Here is a 23,927-nt window from a genome sequence, read left to right on the forward strand (position 1 = left end):
CTACCAACCCCCCGCTCCTAACAACCCCCCGCTCCTACCAACCCCCCGCTCCTACCAACCCCCCGCTCCTACCAACCCCCCGCTCCTACCAACCCCCGCTCCTACCAACCCCCGCTCCTACCACCCCCGCTCCTACCAACCCCCCGCTCCTAACAACCCCCCGCTCCTACCAACCCCCCCGCTCCTACCAACCCCCCGCTCCTACCACCCCCGCTCCTACCAACCCCCCCGCTCCTACCAAACCCCCGCTCCTACCAACCCCCGCTCCTAACAACCCCCGCTCCTAACAACCCCCCCTCGCTTCTACCAACCCCCCACTCGCTCCTACCCAAACCCCCCCCCCTCTCGCTCCTACCCCCCCTCGCTCATACCAACCCCCGCTCCAACTAACTTGCTCCGAGGGCTTTCCGTTGTCACGTGTTGCTGACGAAACTCCGATAATGACCAGATAGTTGCGATGGGATCAATAAACCCATCAACTTCGGGGCAAACTCGTGAATTGAATGATGCAATTCATGTTCCCAATTTTAACTAATAAAACGAGCATAACATTTAAATTGCCAAATCCCCTTGGGGTTTCACACGATATTAACCCTTCCTCAGCTTTGGGACACTTGTGCAAATGAACGCAAAAATGGAGCGGCGAGGGGGAGGTGGTTATTTTGAATTCAGGCTATAGCTACTCAATGGTCCCGCGATGTTGTGGTTACCACATTTAGACACAAGGTGGCAGCATGTACATAACTTCAGAATCAATAGTATCGCCTTGGATTATCGGTGAAGCGCTGTAGGTTTATCAAGTAGGTCTAAAATGGATATAGGCCTTTTCTGTTGGCATTATATTAACTTAAGGTGGCCGTCAGAGACCAAAAAACGTGTGGAAAGGAAGATTAGGCTACTGAGATTTGTGTTTCTCTGGGTTTCGTGGAAAGACTGAGGCGGATCCATGAGAGATATTGGGAATGAGTCCTAATGTTTAGTTAAACAAGCTTTCTCAAACGGTGGTGTGATGGCTACAACTGAAGTGGATGATCAGCTTTATATTTCGACCTGTGGTGGAACATGACAGACTGATTGGTTATTATAATTCACGCATGTATCAAGAGAAAAAACCCTGGTCATCCCTAATGCCTGTAATCTAGCAGATTCACTAAACACAAATGCTTTGTTTGTAAATTAGTGTTGGTGTGCCACTGGCTATCCTTAAATTGAAAAACAAGAAAATTGTGCCATCTGGTTTGCTTAATATAAGGACTTTGAATTGATTAACACTTTTACTTTGATACTTAAGTATATTTAAAACCAAATACTTTTAGACTTTTACTCAAGTAGTATTTTACTGGGTGACTTTCACTGCTACTTGAGTCATTTTTTAAATGTTCTTGTGTGTTATTGACTGTACATTTGTTTATGTGTAACTCTGTGTTGTTGTTTTTGTCGCACTGCTTTGCTTTATCTTGGCCAGGTCACAGTTGTAAATGAGAACTTGTTCTCAACTGGCCTACCTGGTTAGAAAAAGGTGAAATAAAAAATAAATAAAATTCTATTAAGCTATTTTTACGCTGGGAGGACATTACCATAACAACTGGGAGGACATTACCATAACAGCTGGGAGGACATTACCATAACAACTGGGAGGACATTACCATAACAACTGGGAGGACATTACCATAACAGCTGGGAGGACATTACCATAACAGCTGGGAGGACATTACCATAACAGCTGGGAGGACATTACCATAACAACTGGGAGGACATTACCATAACAGCTGGGGGGACATTACCATAACAGCTGGGAGGACATTACCATAACAGCTGGGAGGACATTACCATAACAACTGGGAGGACATTACCATAACAGCTGGGAGGACATTACCATAACAGCTGGGAGGACATTACCATAACAGCTGGGAGGACATTACCATAACAACTGGGAGGACATTACCATAACAACTGGGAGGACATTACCATAACAACTGGGAGGACATTACCATAACAGCTGGGAGGACATTACCATAACAACTGGGGGGACATTACCATAACAACTGGGAGGACATTACCATAACAACTGGGAGGACATTACCATAACAACTGGGAGGACATTACCATAACAGCTGGGAGGACATTACCATAACAACTGGGAGGACATTACCATAACAGCTGGGAGGACATTACCATAACAACTGGGAGGACATTACCATAACAACTGGGAGTACATTACCATAACAACTGGGAGGACATTACCATAACAGCTGGGAGGACATTACCATAACAACTGGGAGGACATTACCATAACAGCTGGGAGGACATTACCATAACAACTGGGAGGACATTACCATAACAGCTGGGAGGACATTACCATAACAGCTGGGAGGACATTACCATAACAACTGGGAGGACATTACCATAACAGCTGGGAGGACATTACCATAACAGCTGGGAGGACATTACCATAACAGCTGGGAGGACATTACCATAACAGCTGGGAGGACATTACCATAACAGCTGGGAGGACATTACCATAACAACTGGGAGGACATTACCATAACAACTGGGAGACATTACCATAGCAGCTGGGAGGACATTACCATAACAGCTGGGAGGACATTACCATAACAGCTGGGAGGACATTACCATAACAGCTGGGAGGACATTACCATAACAACTGGGAGGACATTACCATAACAGCTGGGAGGACATTACCATAACAGCTGGGAGGACATTACCATAACAGCTGGGGGGACAAGACTTAGAGCTGACATAAATGTCACAGGCCGTGGACCCCTCCAACAAACACCCCCAAACAAGGCGGCACATGTCCCCTTGATTCATTCATGAAAATTAAGTACATGCCGTGATGGTGCACACATCCACCCCACCCCCAAGTCGATGCCCCTATTGTCCCTCCACCACCCCCCTCCAACCACCCCCCCGGCTGACCTCCTGTCTCCCGCTGCCTCCCCCATTAGAATTGGACATTTAGCCATTGTCTCTCCAGAGGAAACACGAATGCCATTCATCATTTTTTTTCAGTTTGTTCACCTTTCTGTCGTCTCTTCCGATAACAATAAAAAGGCTGAAATGAGGATTGAAGGAGGAATTAGCCACTAACAGCAGATCCCTAAACTGGCCTCACTAGCACATCCCTCTGACATGTAACGAGGTAATGGATAATCAATCCACTGGTTACTGATGTCTCTTCAGAGTGACGGCTGCTATAAGAGCAACGCTCTGAAGGTCTCCATCATCTGGTCCTTTATTCATTAAAAATACAGCTTTTATTTTATTCACTTCGCTTCCAGAATAGTGTTTTGTGTCATCTTCCTGTTTGAGAGAGTGAATACGATGGACTATCTGTTTACGTCAGAGAGTTATCCAGCAGGATCGGTTTATTTATACATTTATAATTAGTGGGTTTTGTTATAACAAACCTTTTTATTTTTCTACTTATGTATTATATATATATATATATTTTGCGGTGTGATTTTTGTATAAGCCCTTGGGTTTCCAACCTGCACACAGTTTTTTGGTTTTCATCTGTTATTGTCGTCTATCACTTGTTTTCTTTCGTGAACATTTTAATTGAACCTTTATTTAACGAGGCAAGTCAGTTAAGAACACATTCTTATTTACAATGACGGCCTACCGGGGAACAGTGGGTTAACTGCCTTGTTCAGGGGCAGAACGACACCTCATCATCACACATTGTGTAATGTTCACTATATCCAGCAGGCATCAAATTATCACAGCTTATTTTTTTTTATCTCCGTTTAGGAGAAGCTGATGGAAAACACTGTAGGCAGCATCCCAGAGACAGAACAGATCAGGTCTCTATAGTCAGGGTCGGCAGCATCCCAGAGACAGAACACATCAGGGCTCTATAGTCAGGGTCGGCATCATCCCAGAGAGAACACATCAGGGCTCTATAGTCAGGGTCGGCAGCATCCCAGAGACAGAACACATCAGGGCTCTATAGTCAGGGTCGGCATCATCCCAGAGAGAACACATCAGGGCTCTATAGTCAGGGTCGGCAGCATCCCAGAGACAGAACACATCAGGGCTCTATAGTCAGGGTCGGCAGCATCCCAGAGACAGAACAGATCAGGGCTCTATAGTCAGGGTCGGCAGCATCCCAGAGACAGAACACATCAGGGCTCTATAGTCAGGGTCGGCAGCATCCCAGAGACAGAACAGATCAGGGCTCTATTGTCAGAGACAGAACAGATCAGATCTCTATAGTCAGAGACAGAACACATCAGGGCTCTGTAGTCAGTGTATGGGCTATTGATCTTCTTCCACGCATCAGTGTAGTCTGCTTCCTCAGTCAGCCATGGGAATCAGGATGTTTTATCAGACTGTACAGAACATTCTCCTGCTCATGTATGTGGGTCGAAGGAGAGTGGAGGCCCAGCCTATCTCTTGGAGCAGCTTTAACCAAGGCTGCCATGGTGGCCCCTACATGCCCAGACTCGCTGGGCTGTCTCGTCTCTGCTGTAGAGCTTGTGCTCTGCGCGGGCTCCCATGGCCCTGGCAGCACAGGACCGTCCCCTCCATTGAAGCCCTGAGGCAAAATGGGTAAGTGGGTCAGATTCCCATCGTGGGCACTCCGAGGCTGGTTCATGTTTGTTTTCCTTCTGCTGCCTTATTCTTCCCTGTTGCTGTGTGCTCTTTTGGGATTGTTGCTTCCCTGGCGCTGCTTCACAGGGGATACCAATGTATAGAGGAGAGGGGGATGTGTCCCCGATAACGATGAACCAACGTGCCATAGAGGAGAGAAGGATGTGTCCCCGATAACGATGAACCAACGTGCCATAGAGGAGAGAAGGATGTGTCCCCGATAACGATGAACCAGCGTGCCATAGAGGAGAGAAGGATGTGTCCCCGATAACGATGAACCAACGTGTCATAGAGGAGAGAAGGATGTGTCCCCGATAACGATGAACCAACGTGCCATAGAGGAGAGGGGGTGTGTCCCTGGATAATGATGAACCAACGTGTCATAGAGGAGAGGGGGTGTGTCCCTGGATAATGATGAACCAACGTGTCATAGAGGAGAGGGGGATGTGTCCCCGATAATGATGAACCAACGTGCCATAGAGGAGAGGGGGTGTGTCCCTGGATAATGATGAACCAACGTGTCATAGAGGAGAGGGGGATGTGTCCCCGATAATGATGAACCAACGTGCCATAGAGGAGAGGGGGTGTGTCCCTGGATAATGATGAACCAACGTGCCATAGAGGAGAGGGGGTGTGTCCCTGGATAATGATCAACCAACGTGCCATAGAGGAGAGGGGGGTGTGTCCCTGGATAACGATGAACCAACGTGCCATAGAGGAGAGGGGGGTGTGTCCCTGGATAATGATGAACCAACGTGCCATAGAGGAGAGGGGGGTGTGTCCCTGGATAATGATGAACCAACGTGTCATAGAGGAGAGGGGGGTGTGTCCCTGGATAACGATGAACCAACGTGCCATAGAGGAGAGGGGGTGTGTCCCTGGATAATGATGAACCAACGTGTCATAGAGGAGAGGGGGGTGTGTCCCTGGATAACGATGAACCAACGTGCCATAGAGAAGAGGGGGGTGTGTCCCTGGATAATGATGAACCAACGTGCCATAGAGAAGAGGGGGGTGTGTCCCTGGATAATGATGAACCAGCGTGTCATAGAGGAGAGGGGGATGTGTCCCCAATAACGATGAACCAACGTGCCATAGAGGAGAGGGGGATGTGTCCCTGGATAATGATGAACCAACGTGCCATAGAGGAGAGGGGGGTGTGTCCCCAATAACGATGAACCAACGTGCCATAGAGGAGAGGGGGATGTGTCCCTGGATAACGATGAACCAACGTGCCATAGAGGAGAGGGGGGTGTGTCCCTGGATAATGATGAACCAGCGTGTCATAGAGGAGAGGGGGTGTGTCCCCAATAACGATGAACCAACGTGCCATAGAGGAGAGGGGGGTGTGTCCCTGGATAATGATGAACCAACGTGTCATAGAGGAGAGGGGGTGTGTCCCTGGATAACGATGAACCAGCGTGCCATAGAGGAGAGGGGGTGTGTCCCCAATAACGATGAACCAGCATGCCATAGAGAAGAGGGGGGTGTGTCCCTGGATAATGATGAACCAGCGTGCCATAGAGGAGAGGGGGTGTGTCCCCAATAACGATGAACCAACGTGCCATAGAGGAGAGGGGGGTGTGTCCCTGGATAATGATGAACCAACGTGTCATAGAGGAGAGGGGGTGTGTCCCTGGATAACGATGAACCAGCGTGCCATTGAGGAGAGGGGGTGTGTCCCCAATAACGATGAACCAGCGTGCCATAGAGAAGAGGGGGGTGTGTCCCTGGATAATGATGAACCAGCGTGCCATAGAGGAGAGGGGGTGTGTCCCCAATAACGATGAACCAACGTGTCATAGAGGAGAGGGGGATGTGTCCCCGATAATGATGAACCAACGTGTCATAGAGGAGAGGGGGGTGTGTCCCTGGATAATGATGAACCAACGTGTCATAGAGAAGAGGGGGTGTGTCCCTGGATAATGATGAACCAACGTGTCATAGAGGAGAGGGGGTGTGTCCCTGGATAATGATGAACCAACGTGTCATAGAGAAGAGGGGGTGTGTCCCTGGATAATGATGAACCAACGTGCCATAGAGGAGAGGGGGGTGTGTCCCTGGATAATGATGAACCAACGTGTCATAGAGGAGAGGGGGGTGTGTCCCTGGATAATGATGAACCAGCGTGCCATAGAGGAGAGGGGGTGTGTCCCTGGATAATGATGAACCAACGTGTCATAGAGGAGAGGAGGTGTGTCCCCAATAACGATGAACCAAAGTGTCATAGAGGAGAGGGGGATGTGTCCCCGATAACGATGAACCAACGTGCCATAGAGGAGAGGGGGGTGTGTCCCTGGATAATGATGAACCAACGTGTCATAGAGGAGAGGGGGGTGTGTCCCTGGATAATGATGAACCAGCGTGCCATAGAGAAGAGGGGGTGTGTCCCTGGATAATGATGAACCAACGTGCCATAGAGGAGAGGGGGGTGTGTCCCTGGATAATGATGAACCAACGTGTCATAGAGGAGAGGGGGTGTGTCCCTGGATAATGATGAACCAACGTGTCATAGAGAAGAGGGGGTGTGTCCCTGGATAATGATGAACCAACGTGCCATAGAGGAGAGGGGGGTGTGTCCCTGGATAATGATGAACCAACGTGTCATAGAGGAGAGGGGGGTGTGTCCCTGGATAATGATGAACCAGCGTGCCATAGAGGAGAGGGGGTGTGTCCCTGGATAATGATGAACCAACGTGTCATAGAGGAGAGGGGGTGTGTCCCCAATAACGATGAACCAAAGTGTCATAGAGGAGAGGGGGATGTGTCCCCGATAACGATGAACCAACGTGCCATAGAGGAGAGGGGGGTGTGTCCCTGGATAATGATGAACCAACGTGTCATAGAGGAGAGGGGGGTGTGTCCCTGGATAATGATGAACCAGCGTGCCATAGAGGAAATGGGGTGTGTCCCTGGATAATGATGAGCCAATGTGCCATAGAGGAGAGGGGGGTGTGTCCCTGGATAACGATGAACAAGCGTGCCATAGAGGAGAGGGGGTGTGTCCCTGGATAACGATGAACCAACGTGTCATAGAGGAGAGGGGGTGTCCCCCCAATAACGATGAACCAACGTGTCATAGAGGAGAGGGGGGTGTGTCCCCGATAACGATGAACCAACGTGCCATAGAGGAGAGGGGGGTGTGTCCCAAATAACGATGAACCAGCGTGCCATAGAGGAGAGGGGGGTGTGTCCCCAATAACGATGAACCAGCGTGCCATAGAGGAGAGGGGGGTGTGTCCCTGGATAACGATGAACCAACGTGCCATAGAGGAGAGGGGGGTGTGTCCCTGGATAACGATGAACCAACGTGCCATAGAGGAGAGGGGGGTGTGTCCCCAATAACGATGAACCAGCGTGCCATAGAGGAGAGGGGGTGTGTCCCTGGATAACGATGAACCAGCGTGCCATAGAGGAGAGGGGGATGTGTCCCTGGATAACGATGAACCAACGTGCCATAGAGGAGAGGGGGGTGTGTCCCCAATAACGATGAACCAGCGTGCCATAGAGGAGAGGGGGTGTGTCCCTGGATAATGATGAACCAGCGTGCCATAGAGGAGAGGGGGGTGTGTCCCTGGATAATGATGAACCAACGTGCCATAGAGGAGAGGGGGATGTGTCCCTGGATAATGATGAACCAACGTGCCATAGAGGAGAGGGGGGTGTGTCCCTGGATAACGATGAACCAACGTGCCATAGAGGAGAGGGGGATGTGTCCCTGGATAATGATGAACCAGCGTGCCATAGAGGAGAGGGGGTGTGTCCCTGGATAATGATGAACCAACGTGCCATAGAGGAGAGGGGGGTGTGTCCCCAATAACGATGAACCAGCGTGCCATAGAGGAGAGGGGGTGTGTCCCTGGATAACGATGAACCAGCGTGCCATAGAGGAGAGGGGGGTGTGTCCCCGATAACGATGAACCAGCGTGCCATAGAGGAGAGGGGGGTGTGTCCCTGGATAATGATGAACCAACGTGCCATAGAGGAGAGGGGGATGTGTCCCCGATAACGATGAACCAGCGTGCCATAGAGGAGAGGGGGTGTGTCCCCAATAACGATGAACCAGCGTGCCATAGAGGAGAGGGGGGTGTGTCCCTGGATAACGATGAACCAGCGTGCCATAGAGGAGAGGGGGTGTGTCCCCGATAACGATGAACCAGCGTGCCATAGAGGAGAGGGGGACGTGTCCCCGATAACGATGAACCAGCGTGCCATAGAGGAGAGGGGGGGGTGTCCCTGGATAATGATGAACCAACGTGCCATAGAGGAGAGGGGGGTGTGTCCCTGGATAATGATGAACCAGCGTGTCATAGAGAAGAGGGGGGTGTGTCCCTGGATAACGATGAACCAGCGTGCCACAGAGGAGAGGGGGTGTGTCCCTGGATAACGATGAACCAGCGTGCCATAGAGGAGAGGGGGGTGTGTCCCTGGATAACGATGAACCAGCGTGCCATAGAGGAGAGGGGGTGTGTCCCCGATAATGATGAACCAACGTGTCATAGAGGAGAGGGGGGTGTGTCCCTGGATAATGATGAACCAGCGTGCCATAGAGGAGAGGGGGGTGTGTCCCTGGATAATGATGAACCAACGTGTCATAGAGGAGAGGGGGATGTGTCCCTGGATAATGATGAACCAGCGTGCCATAGAGGAGAGGGGGTGTGTCCCTGGATAATGATGAACCAACGTGCCATAGAGGAGAGGGGGGTGTGTCCCTGGATAATGATGAACCAACGTGCCATAGAGGAGAGGGGGGTGTGTCCCTGGATAATGATGAACCAGCGTGCCATAGAGGAGAGGGGGATGTGTCCCTGGATAATGATGAACCAACGTGCCATAGAGGAGAGGGGGGTGTGTCCCTGGATAATGATGAACCAACGTGCCATAGAGGAGAGGGGGATGTGTCCCTGGATAATGATGAACCAACGTGCCATAGAGGAGAGGGGGGTGTGTCCCTGGATAATGATGAACCAACGTGCCATAGAGGAGAGGGGGTGTGTCCCTGGATAATGATGAACCAACGTGCCATAGAGGAGAGGGGGTGTGTCCCTGGATAATGATGAACCAACGTGTCATAGAGGAGAGGGGGTGTGTCCCTGGATAATGATGAACCAACGTGTCATAGAGGAGAGGGGGGTGTGTCCCCGATAACGATGAACCAACGTGCCATAGAGGAGAGGGGGTGTGTCCCTGGATAATGATGAACCAGCGTGCCATAGAGGAGAGGGGGGTGTGTCCCTGGATAACGATGAACCAACGTGCCATAGAGGAGAGGGGGGTGTGTCCCTGGATAACGATGAACCAACGTGCCATAGAGGAGAGGGGGGTGTGTCCCTGGATAACGATGAACCAGCGTGCCATAGAGGAGAGGGGGTGTGTCCCTGGATAACGATGAACCAACGTGTCATAGAGGAGAGGGGGTGTCCCCCCAATAACGATGAACCAACGTGCCATAGAGGAGAGGGGGGTGTGTCCCTGGATAACGATGAACAAGCGTGCCATAGAGGAGAGGGGGGTGTGTCCCTGGATAACGATGAACCAACGTGCCATAGAGGAGAGGGGGGTGTGTCCCTGGATAACGATGAACCAACGTGCCATAGAGGAGAGGGGGTTGTGTCCCTGGATAACGATGAACCAGCGTGCCATAGAGGAGAGGGGGTGTGTCCCTGGATAACGATGAACCAACGTGTCATAGAGGAGAGGGGGTGTCCCCCCAATAACGATGAACCAACGTGCCATAGAGGAGAGGGGGGTGTGTCCCTGGATAACGATGAACAAGCGTGCCATAGAGGAGAGGGGGTGTGTCCCTGGATAACGATGAACAAGCGTGCCATAGAGGAGAGGGGGTGTGTCCCTGGATAATGATGAACCAACGTGCCATAGAGGAGAGGGGGATGTGTCCCTGGATAATGATGAACCAGCGTGCCATAGAGGAGAGGGGGTGTGTCCCTGGATAATGATGAACCAACGTGCCATAGAGGAGAGGGGGATGTGTCCCTGGATAACGATGAACCAGCGTGCCATAGAGGAGAGGGGGTGTGTCCCTGGATAACGATGAACCAACGTGCCATAGAGGAGAGGGGGGTGTGTCCCTGGATAACGATGAACCAACGTGCCATAGAGGAGAGGGGGGTGTGTCCCTGGATAATGATGAACCAGCGTGCCATAGAGGAGAGGGGGGTGTGTCCCTGGATAACGATGAACCAGTGTGCCATAGAGGAGAGGGGGGTGTGTCCCCAATAACGATGAACCAGCGTGCCATAGAGGAGAGGGGGGTGTGTCCCTGGATAATGATGAACCAGTGTGCCATAGAGGAGAGGGGGGTGTGTCCCTGGATAATGATGAACCAGCGTGCCATAGAGGAGAGGGGGGTGTGTCCCTGGATAATGATGAACCAACGTGCCATAGAGGAGAGGGGGGTGTGTCCCTGGATAATGATGAACCAGCGTGCCATAGAGGAGAGGGGGGTGTGTCCCTGGATAACGATGAACCAGTGTGCCATAGAGGAGAGGGGGGTGTGTCCCCAATAACGATGAACCAGCGTGCCATAGAGGAGAGGGGGGTGTGTCCCTGGATAATGATGAACCAACGTGCCATAGAGGAGAGGGGGTGTGTCCCTGGATAACGATGAACCAGTGTGCCATAGAGGAGAGGGGGGTGTGTCCCCAATAACGATGAACCAGCGTGCCATAGAGGAGAGGGGGGTGTGTCCCTGGATAATGATGAACCAGTGTGCCATAGAGGAGAGGGGGGTGTGTCCCTGGATAACGATGAACCAGTGTGCCATAGAGGAGAGGGGGGTGTGTCCCTGGATAACGATGAACAAGCGTGCCATAGAGGAGAGGGGGTGTGTCCCTGGATAATGATGAACCAACGTGCCATAGAGGAGAGGGGGATGTGTCCCTGGATAACGATGAACCAGCGTGCCATAGAGGAGAGGGGGGTGTGTCCCTGGATAATGATGAACCAACGTGTCATAGAGGAGAGGGGGGTGTGTCCCTGGATAACGATGAACCAACGTGCCATAGAGGAGAGGGGGGTGTGTCCCCGATAACGATGAACCAGCGTGCCATAGAGGAGAGGGGGTGTGTCCCTGGATAATGATGAACCAACGTGTCATAGTGGAGAGGGGGGTGTGTCCCTGGATAATGATGAACCAACGTGCCATAGAGGAGAGGGGGGTGTGTCCCCGATAACGATGAACCAACGTGCCATAGAGGAGAGGGGGGTGTGTCCCCGATAACGATGAACCAACGTGCCATAGAGGAGAGGGGGTGTGTCCCTGGATAATGATGAACCAGCGTGCCATAGAGGAGAGGGGGGTGTGTCCCTGGATAACGATGAACCAACGTGCCATAGAGGAGAGGGGGGTGTGTCCCTGGATAACGATGAACCAACGTGCCATAGAGAAGAGGGGGGTGTGTCCCTGGATAATGATGAACCAGCGTGCCATAGAGGAGAGGGGGTGTGTCCCTGGATAACGATGAACCAACGTGTCATAGAGGAGAGGGGGTGTGTCCCTGGATAATGATGAACCAACGTGCCATAGAGGAGAGGGGGGTGTGTCCCTGGATAACGATGAACAAGCGTGCCATAGAGGAGAGGGGGTGTGTCCCTGGATAACGATGAACAAGCGTGCCATAGAGGAGAGGGGGTGTGTCCCTGGATAATGATGAACCAACGTGCCATAGAGGAGAGGGGGATGTGTCCCTGGATAATGATGAACCAGCGTGCCATAGAGGAGAGGGGGTGTGTCCCTGGATAACGATGAACCAACGTGCCATAGAGGAGAGGGGGGTGTGTCCCTGGATAACGATGAACCAACGTGCCATAGAGGAGAGGGGGGTGTGTCCCTGGATAACGATGAACCAGTGTGCCATAGAGGAGAGGGGGGTGTGTCCCCAATAACGATGAACCAGCGTGCCATAGAGGAGAGGGGGGTGTGTCCCTGGATAACGATGAACCAGTGTGCCATAGAGGAGAGGGGGGTGTGTCCCTGGATAACGATGAACAAGCGTGCCATAGAGGAGAGGGGGTGTGTCCCTGGATAATGATGAACCAACGTGCCATAGAGGAGAGGGGGATGTGTCGCTCTGGATAAGAGCGTCTGCTAAATGACTTAAATGTAAATGTAATGTGTCCCTGGATAACGATGAACCAGCGTGCCATAGAGGAGAGGGGGGTGTGTCCCTGGATAATGATGAACCAACGTGTCATAGAGGAGAGGGGGGTGTGTCCCTGGATAACGATGAACCAACGTGCCATAGAGGAGAGGGGGTGTGTCCCTGGATAACGATGAACCAACGTGCCATAGAGGAGAGGGGGTGTGTCCCCAATAACGATGAACCAACGTGCCATAGAGGAGAGGGGGATGTGTCCCCGATAATGATGAACCAGTGTGCCATAGAGGAGAGGGGGTGTGTCCCTGGATAATGATGAACCAACGTGCCATAGAGGAGAGGGGGATGTGTCCCCGATAATGATGAACCAGTGTGCCATAGAGGAGAGGGGGTGTGTCCCTGGATAATGATGAACCAACGTGCCATAGAGGAGAGGGGGTGTGTCCCCAATAACGATGAACCAACGTGCCATAGAGGAGAGGGGGATGTGTCCCCGATAATGATGAACCAGCGTGCCATAGAGGAGAGGGGGTGTGTCCCTGGATAATGATGAACCAGCGTGCCATAGAGGAGAGGGGGATGTGTCCCTGGATAATGATGAACCAACGTGCCATAGAGGAGAGGGGGTGTGTCCCCAATAACGATGAACCAGCGTGCCATAGAGGAGAGGGGGGTGTGTCCCCAATAACGATCAACCAACGTGCCATAGAGGAGAGGGGGTGTGTCCCTGGATAATGATGTACCAACGTGCCATAGAGGAGAGGGGGGTGTGTCCCTGGATAACGATGAACCAACGTGTCATAGAGGAGAGGGGGGTGTGTCCCTGGATAATGATGAACCAACGTGCCATAGAGGAGAGGGGGGTGTGTCCCTGGATAACGATGAACCAGCGTGCCATAGAGGAGAGGGGGTGTGTCCCTGGATAACGATGAACCAGCGTGCCATAGAGGAGAGGGGGGTGTGTCCCTGGATAACGATGAACCAGCGTGCCATAGAGGAGAGGGGGTGTGTCCCTGGATAATGATGAACCAACGTGCCATAGAGGAGAGGGGGGTGTGTCCCTGGATAATGATGAACCAACGTGTCATAGAGGAGAGGGGGGTGTGTCCCTGGATAATGATGAACCAACTTGCCATAGAGGAGAGGGGGTGTGTCCCTGGATAATGATGAACCAGCGTGCCATAGAGGAGAGGGGGGTGTGTCCCTGGATAACGATGAACCAACGTGCCATAGAGGAGAGGGGGGTGTGTCCCTGGATAACGATGAACCAACGTGCCATAGAGAAGAGGGGGGTGTGTCCCTGGATAATGATGAACCAGCGTGCCATAGAGGAGAGGGGGTGTGTCCCTGGATAACGATGAACCAACGTGTCATAGGGGAGAGGGGGTGTCCCCCCAATAACGATGAACCAACGTGCCATAGAGGAGAGGGGGGTGTGTCCCTGGATAACGATGAACAAGCGTGCCATAGAGGAGAGGGGGTGTGTCCCTGGATAACGATGAACAAGCGTGCCATAGAGGAGAGGGGGTGTGTCCCTGGATAATGATGAACCAACGTGCCATAGAGGAGAGGGGGATGTGTCCCTGGATAACGATGAACCAGCGTGCCATAGAGGAGAGGGGGTGTGTCCCTGGATAACGATGAACCAACGTGCCATAGAGGAGAGGGGGTGTGTCCCTGGATAATGATGAACCATCGTGCCATAGAGGAGAGGGGGTGTGTCCCCAATAACGATGAACCAACGTGCCATAGAGGAGAGGGGGATGTGTCCCCGATAATGATGAACCAGCGTGCCATAGAGGAGAGGGGGTGTGTCCCTGGATAATGATGAACCAGCGTGCCATAGAGGAGAGGGGGATGTGTCCCTGGATAATGATGAACCAACGTGCCATAGAGGAGAGGGGGTGTGTCCCCAATAACGATGAACCAGCGTGCCATAGAGGAGAGGGGGGTGTGTCCCCAATAACGATCAACCAACGTGCCATAGAGGAGAGGGGGTGTGTCCCTGGATAATGATGAACCAACGTGCCATAGAGGAGAGGGGGGTGTGTCCCTGGATAACGATGAACCAACGTGTCATAGAGGAGAGGGGGGTGTGTCCCTGGATAATGATGAACCAACGTGCCATAGAGGAGAGGGGGGTGTGTCCCTGGATAACGATGAACCAGCGTGCCATAGAGGAGAGGGGGTGTGTCCCTGGATAACGATGAACCAGCGTGCCATAGAGGAGAGGGGGGTGTGTCCCTGGATAACGATGAACCAGCGTGCCATAGAGGAGAGGGGGTGTGTCCCTGGATAATGATGAACCAACGTGCCATAGAGGAGAGGGGGGTGTGTCCCTGGATAATGATGAACCAACGTGTCATAGAGGAGAGGGGGGTGTGTCCCTGGATAATGATGAACCAACGTGCCATAGAGGAGAGGGGGTGTGTCCCTGGATAATGATGAACCAGCGTGCCATAGAGGAGAGGGGGGTGTGTCCCTGGATAACGATGAACCAACGTGCCATAGAGGAGAGGGGGGTGTGTCCCTGGATAACGATGAACCAACGTGCCATAGAGAAGAGGGGGGTGTGTCCCTGGATAATGATGAACCAGCGTGCCATAGAGGAGAGGGGGTGTGTCCCTGGATAACGATGAACCAACGTGTCATAGAGGAGAGGGGGTGTCCCCCCAATAACGATGAACCAACGTGCCATAGAGGAGAGGGGGGTGTGTCCCTGGATAACGATGAACAAGCGTGCCATAGAGGAGAGGGGGTGTGTCCCTGGATAACGATGAACAAGCGTGCCATAGAGGAGAGGGGGTGTGTCCCTGGATAATGATGAACCAACGTGCCATAGAGGAGAGGGGGATGTGTCCCTGGATAACGATGAACCAGCGTGCCATAGAGGAGAGGGGGTGTGTCCCTGGATAACGATGAACCAACGTGCCATAGAGGAGAGGGGGGTGTGTCCCTGGATAACGATGAACCAACGTGCCATAGAGGAGAGGGGGGTGTGTCCCTGGATAACGATGAACCAGTGTGCCATAGAGGAGAGGGGGGTGTGTCCCCAATAACGATGAACCAGCGTGCCATAGAGGAGAGGGGGGTGTGTCCCTGGATAACGATGAACCAGTGTGCCATAGAGGAGAGGGGGGTGTGTCCCTGGATAACGATGAACCAGTGTGCCATAGAGGAGAGGGGGGTGTGTCCCTGGATAACGATGAACAAGCGTGCCATAGAGGAGAGGGGGTGTGTCCCTGGATAATGATGAACCAACGTGCCATAGAGGAGAGGGGGATGTGTCCCTGGATAACGATGAACCAGCGTGCCATAGAGGAGAGGGGGGTGTGTCCCTGGATAATGATGAACCAACGTGTCATAGAGGAGAGGGGGGTGTGTCCCTGGATAACGATGAACCAACGTGCCATAGAGGAGAGGGGGTGTGTCCCTGGATAACGATGAACCAACGTGCCATAGAGGAGAGGGGGTGTGTCCCCAATAACGATGAACCAACGTGCCATAGAGGAGAGGGGGATGTGTCCCCGATAATGATGAACCAGTGTGCCATAGAGGAGAGGGGGTGTGTCCCTGGATAATGATGAACCAACGTGCCATAGAGGAGAGGGGGATGTGTCCCCGATAATGATGAACCAGTGTGCCATAGAGGAGAGGGGGTGTGTCCCTGGATAATGATGAACCAACGTGCCATAGAGGAGAGGGGGTGTGTCCCCAATAACGATGAACCAACGTGCCATAGAGGAGAGGGGGATGTGTCCCCGATAATGATGAACCAGCGTGCCATAGAGGAGAGGGGGTGTGTCCCTGGATAATGATGAACCAGCGTGCCATAGAGGAGAGGGGGATGTGTCCCTGGATAATGATGAACCAACGTTCCATAGAGGAGAGGGGGTGTGTCCCCAATAACGATGAACCAGCGTGCCATAGAGGAGAGGGGGGTGTGTCCCCAATAACGATCAACCAACGTGCCATAGAGGAGAGGGGGTGTGTCCCTGGATAATGATGAACCAACGTGCCATAGAGGAGAGGGGGGTGTGTCCCTGGATAACGATGAACCAACGTGTCATAGAGGAGAGGGGGGTGTGTCCCTGGATAATGATGAACCAACGTGCCATAGAGGAGAGGGGGGTGTGTCCCTGGATAACGATGAACCAGCGTGCCATAGAGGAGAGGGGGGTGTGTCCCTGGATAACGATGAACCAGCGTGCCATAGAGGAGAGGGGGTGTGTCCCTGGATAATGATGAACCAACGTGCCATAGAGGAGAGGGGGGTGTGTCCCTGGATAATGATGAACCAACGTGTCATAGAGGAGAGGGGGGTGTGTCCCTGGATAATGATGAACCAACGTGCCATAGAGGAGAGGGGGTGTGTCCCTGGATAACGATCAACCAACGTGCCATAGAGGAGAGGGGAGTGTGTCCCTGGATAACGATGAACCAACGTGCCATAGAGGAGAGGGGGGTGTGTCCCTGGATAATGATGAACCAGCGTGCCATAGAGGAGAGGGGGGTGTGTCCCTGGATAATGATGAACCAACGTGCCATAGAGGAGAGGGGGGTGTGTCCCTGGATAATGATGAACCAACGTGTCATAGAGAAGAGGGGGGTGTGTCCCTGGATAATGATGAACCAACGTGCCATAGAGAAGAGGGGGGTGTGTCCCTGGATAATGATGAACCAACGTGCCATAGAGGAGAGGGGGGTGTGTCCCTGGATAATGATGAACCAACGTGTCATAGAGGAGAGGGGGTGTGTCCCTGGATAACGATGAACCAACGTGCCATAGAGGAGAGGGGGATGTGTCCCCAATAACGATGAACCAACGTGCCATAGAGGAGGGGGATGTGTCCCCAATAACGATCAACCAACGTGCCATAGAGGAGAGGGGGGTGTGTCCCTGGATAACGATGAACCAGCGTGCCACGGAGCCGCTAGTGATGACATGGATTAGTTCCTGATCCCCGTGCGTTGCTTTGTTTTCTCTCTGTTTCTCCACTGATGCACTAACGGAAGGGAACGTCTGGTGCACCAACATAACATTGTCACTTTAATTTGTGTACTTGGCACATTCACTCTTATCCAGGGCAAGTAACCTAGCTTGCAGTTCTACGTATTATCTACCTAATGAGGCAGATTGGGGTTAAGCATCTTGCCTGAGTGCACAGCATAGTGTCCTCGGTTCTACTGGATGTGGCTCCCTCACTGGGCACACGCTGGCTGAGTCAACACTGTTTCCACGTTAGTTCAATGAAATTGCGTTGAACCAACGTGGAATAGACGTTGAATTTGACGTCTGTGCCCAGTGGGCCTGCAGAATATGGTTTTGCTCCGTATCAGATTAGCCTACGGTTTCTCATAGATTTTTAATAACGTGCCGTTACAGTACATCGTATTAAATCACACGTCAATAAAAATAGACGATCTTTAGAGCTATAAAACTTCAGCACCAAATCAACCATATTCGTCTCTAAGTAAAAAGCGGCAGTTGAACTTGCCAGGGACTTTTTTTCTTCAGTCTTTAGTATTCCAGGGGAGTTGGTCTCTGCAGGATTGTGGCCGTTGCCAAGGCAGCGTATAGGGTCCATTCTGTGCATGGCCTCAGAGTTTGGGGGACTTCCTTTGGGTGTCGGAGAGTGTCCTGCGCCTCTGACTAATCATCTGGGACACAATGCAGGGAGAAGGGACCAGAGGTTCTGGGGCAATGTTCTAATTAACTTTATCCCAATGAATCTACAGGACAAACCCCCCATTCTGTCACTCTTTGTTTTTAAAAGGGTTCAGCGATGGAAATGTGGTGGAAATGAATCAGGTTTAATCTAATTAGAAGTAATGGATTGCTCTAAAGTGAGGCAGGAATGTTGAAAAGTCACTGGTGTTTCTTTCTGCACCCTCTAAGTACTGACGATCTAGGCCAGGATGCCACCACAGACCAGGATGCCACCACAGACCAGGATGCCACCACAGGCCAGGATGCCACCACAGGCCAGGATGCCACCACAGACCAGGATGCCACCACAGACCAGGATGCCACCACAGGCCAGGATGCCACCACAGACCAGGATGCCACCACAGACCAGGATGCCACCACAGGCCAGGATGCCACCACAGACCAGGATGCCACCACAGACCAGGATGCCACCACAGGCCAGGATGCCACCACAGGTCAGGATGCCACCACAGGCCAGGATGCCACCACAGGTCAGGATGCCACCACAGGTCAGGATGCCACCACAGACCAGGATGCCACCACAGACCAGGATGCCACCACAGACCAGGATGCCACCACAGACCAGGATGCCACCACAGGCCAGGATGCCACCACAGGTCAGGATGCCACCACAGACCAGGATGCCACCACAGACCAGGATGCCACCACAGGCCAGGATGCCACCACAGGTCAGGATGCCACCACAGGTCAGGATGCCACCACAGACCAGGATGCCACCACAGGTCAGGATGCCACCACAGGCCAGGATGCCACCACAGGCCAGGATGCCTCCACAGGCCCCAGGACGCCACAATTATAGCGATGGGGGGGGGGGGGGGGGGGGGGTCACTGGTATGCCACTGTTGCTGTATGTACAGAATAAATGTTGGGAGCAAAAAATTATAATATAGACTCAATATCCACTCTAAAAATAGAGACTCAATATCCACTCTAAAAGTATAGACTCAATATCCACTCTAGAAATAGACTCAATATCCATTCTAAAAATAGACTCAATATCCACTCTAAAAATAGACTCAATATCCACTCTAAAAATAGAGACTTAATATCCACTAAAAATAGAGACTCAATATCCACTCTAAAAATAGAGACTCAATATCTACTCTAAAAATAGAGACTTAATATCCACAAAAAATAGAGCCTCAATATCTACTCTAAAAATAGAGACTCAATATCTACTCTAAAAATAGAGACTCAATATCCATTCTAAAAATAGAGACTCAATATCCATTCTAAAAATAGAGACTCAATATCTACTCTAAAAATAGAGACTCAATATCCACTAAAAATAGAGACCTAATATCCACTAAAAATAGAGACTCAATATCCATTCTAAAAATAGAGTTTGTGTGTGTGTGTGTGTGTGTGTGTGTGTGTGTGTGTGTGTGTGTGTGTGTGTGTGTGTGTGTGTGTGTGTGTGTGTGTGTGTGTGTGTGGATTTACGTTTCTGTGTCAGAGGGGCTCGATTTAAAACCTACTGAACTGGTCCTGAACTGGTCCTAATCTGGTCCTGATCTGGTCCTAATCTGGTTCTAATCTGGTTCTAATCTGGTCCTGAACTGGTCCTAATCTGGTCCTAATCTGATCCTGAACTGGTCCTAATCTGGTCCTGAACTAGTCCTAATCTGGTTCTAATCTGGTCCTGAACTGGTCCTAATCTGGTCCTGAACTAGTCCTAATCTGGTTCTAATCTGGTCCTGAACTGGTCCTAATCTAGTCCTGAACTGGTCCTGGGTGTCAAAGTACAACTGTAGCGATTAATACGCAGAACATATACACTCATAGACTCACACAGACACTCACTCATCGCATTCAATATTCACACAAAGTCAGCCACTCTACCTATGTACCCTCACATTGACCTGAATACACTCAAACAAATAGTTACATGCTAGCCACATGTTGGCACATCCCACGCATCACACATAAAGGAGAAAATGAGAGGCTGGAAAATAACCAAGAATTCTCTGTGGAATGTTGTTAGATCACGGTTTGAGACAGGTGACCTGGAGAGAGATCAAGAGGTTGGGAAAGGCAGACTAGTGCCCAGGGTGGTTCGTGCTATATGCAGGCTAGAATGGAAAGACACTTCCACTGTATGTTTTGCATAAAATTGCTTCATTTTGTATCTCAATGATGAAATTGTTCACATGTTGGACTGGTTACTGGCAAAGTGAATTCCCCAAGGAATACATGAGTGAAACAGCCTTCTTGGTCAATGGCAGGGTTCCCCAACTGAGGGCTTTAATTGGTTTTATTTGTCCCCCATGTTGTTTGAGCAAACAAAAAAAGATTGATATTTATTTATTTGTATTGTTGGACTTTAAAGACTGTAAAAACATCAGGAAATCAGCTTCAAGTGAATGGAGATCAGATGCTGCTGGAGGTTAGAGGGTCTGTAGGGGCAGTCTTCCCTCTGGTCTAAGGAGATCTAAATGCCCCAGGGCAGTAAAGGGGACATTGCCCTGCATAGGGTGCTTTCTTTGGGATGTTAAACAAGTGTCCTGACTCTGTGGTCATTCAAAATCCCATGGCTCTAAGAGTACAGTAGGGGTGTCATGGCAAAATTCCATCATGGCCACCTAATTAATCTCCTCATTCCTAATTGGCATATATCACTCAGCTGTGTGGTGAGCATTCTGGCACAAAAAAAAGGTCGCTGTGATTCCCCCATATGGGTGCTACACATTGGTGGTGGATGAGGTGAGTTTCCTGCTACTACGTAAAGCGCTTTGACTATCTCAGTTGGTAGAAAAGTGCTATTCCAATCAATTATTATTATTATGATTAAATGTAAGCAAGGAATGACATGATAACACTTTAGTAAAATATCTGTTTGATCTTCTTGCGGGTTAATTTACAGTCTTCAAATGATTAGTAATTATGTTCCGGTCCCTCGACCATCCGCTCAAGAGTAAAATCATCCCGTGATGATGATCCCTCGTCCAGGGTCTCCCAAACTCGGTCCTGCCCCCCCGGTGCACATTTCGTTTTTTTGCCCTAGCATTACACAGCTGATTAAAATAATCAACTCATCATCAATCTTTGATTATTTGAATCAGCTGTGTATTGTTATGGGCAAAAAAACTAAACGTGGGGAACGACTTTGGGAAACCCTGCTCTATGGGACTGTCTCCTGAGGGACTGTCTCCTGAGGGACTGTCTCCTGAGGGACTGTCTCCTATGAGACTGTCTCCTGGGGGACTGTCTCCTGTGAGACTGTCTCCTGTGAGACTGTCTCCTGAGGGACTGTCTCCTGAGGGACTGTCTGCTGTGGGACTGTCTCCTGTGGGACTGTTTCCTGTGGGACTGTCTCCTGGGGGACTGTCTCCTGTGAAGCAGTTAGGAAAGTCCCATGAACCAAGCCTTCATTACCCATTTCCTCTTTCCCACAGCTGGTCTACTTTCCCTCTGGTCCCTCTCTCCTATCTCACCCCTGCCTCTGCCTGGTAAACCATCTGCTTCCTCTAACACATGCAGTCCTATCTCTGTAGTCCTTTTTCTGTAGTCCTATCTCTGCAGTCCTATCTCTACAGTCCAATCTCTGCAGTCCTATCTCTGTAGTCCTATCTCTGCAGTCCAATCTCTGCAGTCCTATCTCTTCAGCTTCAGGACAAAGACATTATCTCTGATCTATTATTCATTTCTTTATGGTTCATAATTCATGATTTGGTTAAGTGCTCTTATGCATGGGGTCACCACTGTGTTCCTTACGGCAGCACCTTGACTCCTGCCACACACACAGGGAATCATCTGTCCTAGATTAAAGAAGGATGGAGAGAGTGAAAGAGAGGAGTGGGTGATTGTGTGTTCTGGTGAGGGAGGGACGGAGGGAGGGAGGGAGGTAGGTCGGGAGGGACGGAGGTAGGTCGGGAGGGAGGGAGGTCGGGAGGGAGGTCGGTCGGGAGGGAGGGAGGGAGGGAGGGAGGGAGGGAGGGAGGGAGGGAGGGAGGGGTTAACGATAACGGAGGGGGGTGATCATTATATATATTTTTCAGGGCCCCTTTTGTGACCACGGCCCAGTCCCTTGGGTTCTGAACCCTGTCTCTGCTGAACGACTCAGTAATGAGTGTGTGTGTGTGTGTGTGTGTGTGTGTGTGTGTGTGTGTGTGTGTGTGTGTGTGTGTGTGTGTGTGTGTGTGTGTGTGTGTGTGTGTGTGTGTGTGTGTGTGTGTGTGTGTGTGTGTGTGTGTGTGTCAGGGCAGATCAACAGTTTGAGGGGGAGTGTGTTAGTGTGCTTGGGGGTTAGGTGACCTCACAGAGATTGAACACAAAGATCCCCGGCGCATGCAGATCTGACCTCCGACCTGAGGCTTCTAGTCGCACCAATCCGCTCCCTCCATCTCTCTTGGGGCACTGCTCTGACTCAGATGGAGAAGCAGCTGGTTATCTGGAGAGAGAAGGGAAGTGGAGGGAAGGCACAGAGGGGCGTGTGGCTGAAATAGAGGGATGGAGAGGGGGGGGAAAAGAAAAATGTATCTTATTAGTTTGTTTTGGCACAGATTTGTGCTCTTGTCAGATGTCACCCTGGCATACTCTTTAGTTGTTTTACATGTATCAGTCTTTGTAGGCTTCTTATCATCTACTGTCACCTTTTATGCAAATATAATTATGATAAGAATCACGGACTCAAGTTCAATAGAAATATCTAGAAATGTAATTGATGGGTTTCTGTTTTTTTTATGTTTTGCACCTCTAAATATATATTTTTAAACTTTAGTTGAGATTGCAAGCATAGATTGTAGCAATGTAGATCTTTACCCATAACTATCTTCATAACCGTACTTGTCTTCAGGTCCCCCTCTTCATGTAGATCTTTACCCATAACTATCTTCATAACCGTACTTGTCTTCAGGTCCCCCTCTTCATGTAGATCTTTACCCATAACTATCTTCATAACCGTACTTGTCTTCAGGTCCCCCTCTTCATGTAGATCTTTACCCATAACTATCTTCATAACCGTACTTGTCTTCAGGTCCCCCTCTTCATGTAGATCTTTACCCATAACTATCTTCATAACCGTACTTGTCTTCAGGTCCCCTTCTGCATGTCTGAAGGCTCTAGTGGGAAACCTGCTGCCAACCAGCTGTACTGTACATCTCCATCTGTCGCAACTCTGATCGCCTGACCCTAAACTGACAGGACCTTGACCTTTAACCCCAGCGACAAGCAGGCCTGTTACCAGATCTGATCCCTACACGGGCTCAAGGGGAACCTGGGAGGGCGGGTCTTCTGGCGCCAGTACCCCTTGCAAGTCTTCAGATGTAAAATCCTTAAGTCCCCAAAAACTTTTCTGCCGCAGCCACAACAATATCCAGTTTCTTATGATTTCATTGAGACATGTGCTGTACAATTTATAACTGTGGCAATGAACGCAACAAAAATGCACCTTTTTAAACACATAGGGTTTATTTTGTCTGACAACAGACATTTACTACATACATGCTGTGGTGTATTATGTG

The 23,927-nt window shown here is 50.8% G+C and overlaps 1 protein-coding gene across 1 annotated transcript; it reads left to right on the forward strand.

The window, feature by feature from the left end:
* The first annotated feature begins 18,707 nt into the window (after window positions 1-18,707).
* On the forward strand, window positions 18,708-19,264 carry LOC120061700 (polysialoglycoprotein-like). Its single transcript, XM_039011595.1, has 2 exons — window positions 18,708-18,719; window positions 18,761-19,264. The coding sequence occupies exons 1-2, from the start codon at window positions 18,708-18,710 to the stop codon at window positions 19,262-19,264; spliced, it is 516 nt and encodes a 171-aa protein (XP_038867523.1).
* Window positions 19,265-23,927: the final 4,663 nt, after the last annotated feature.

Source organism: Salvelinus namaycush, chromosome 16 (genome assembly GCF_016432855.1).
Source record: "Salvelinus namaycush isolate Seneca chromosome 16, SaNama_1.0, whole genome shotgun sequence".
NCBI lineage: Eukaryota > Metazoa > Chordata > Actinopteri > Salmoniformes > Salmonidae > Salvelinus > Salvelinus namaycush.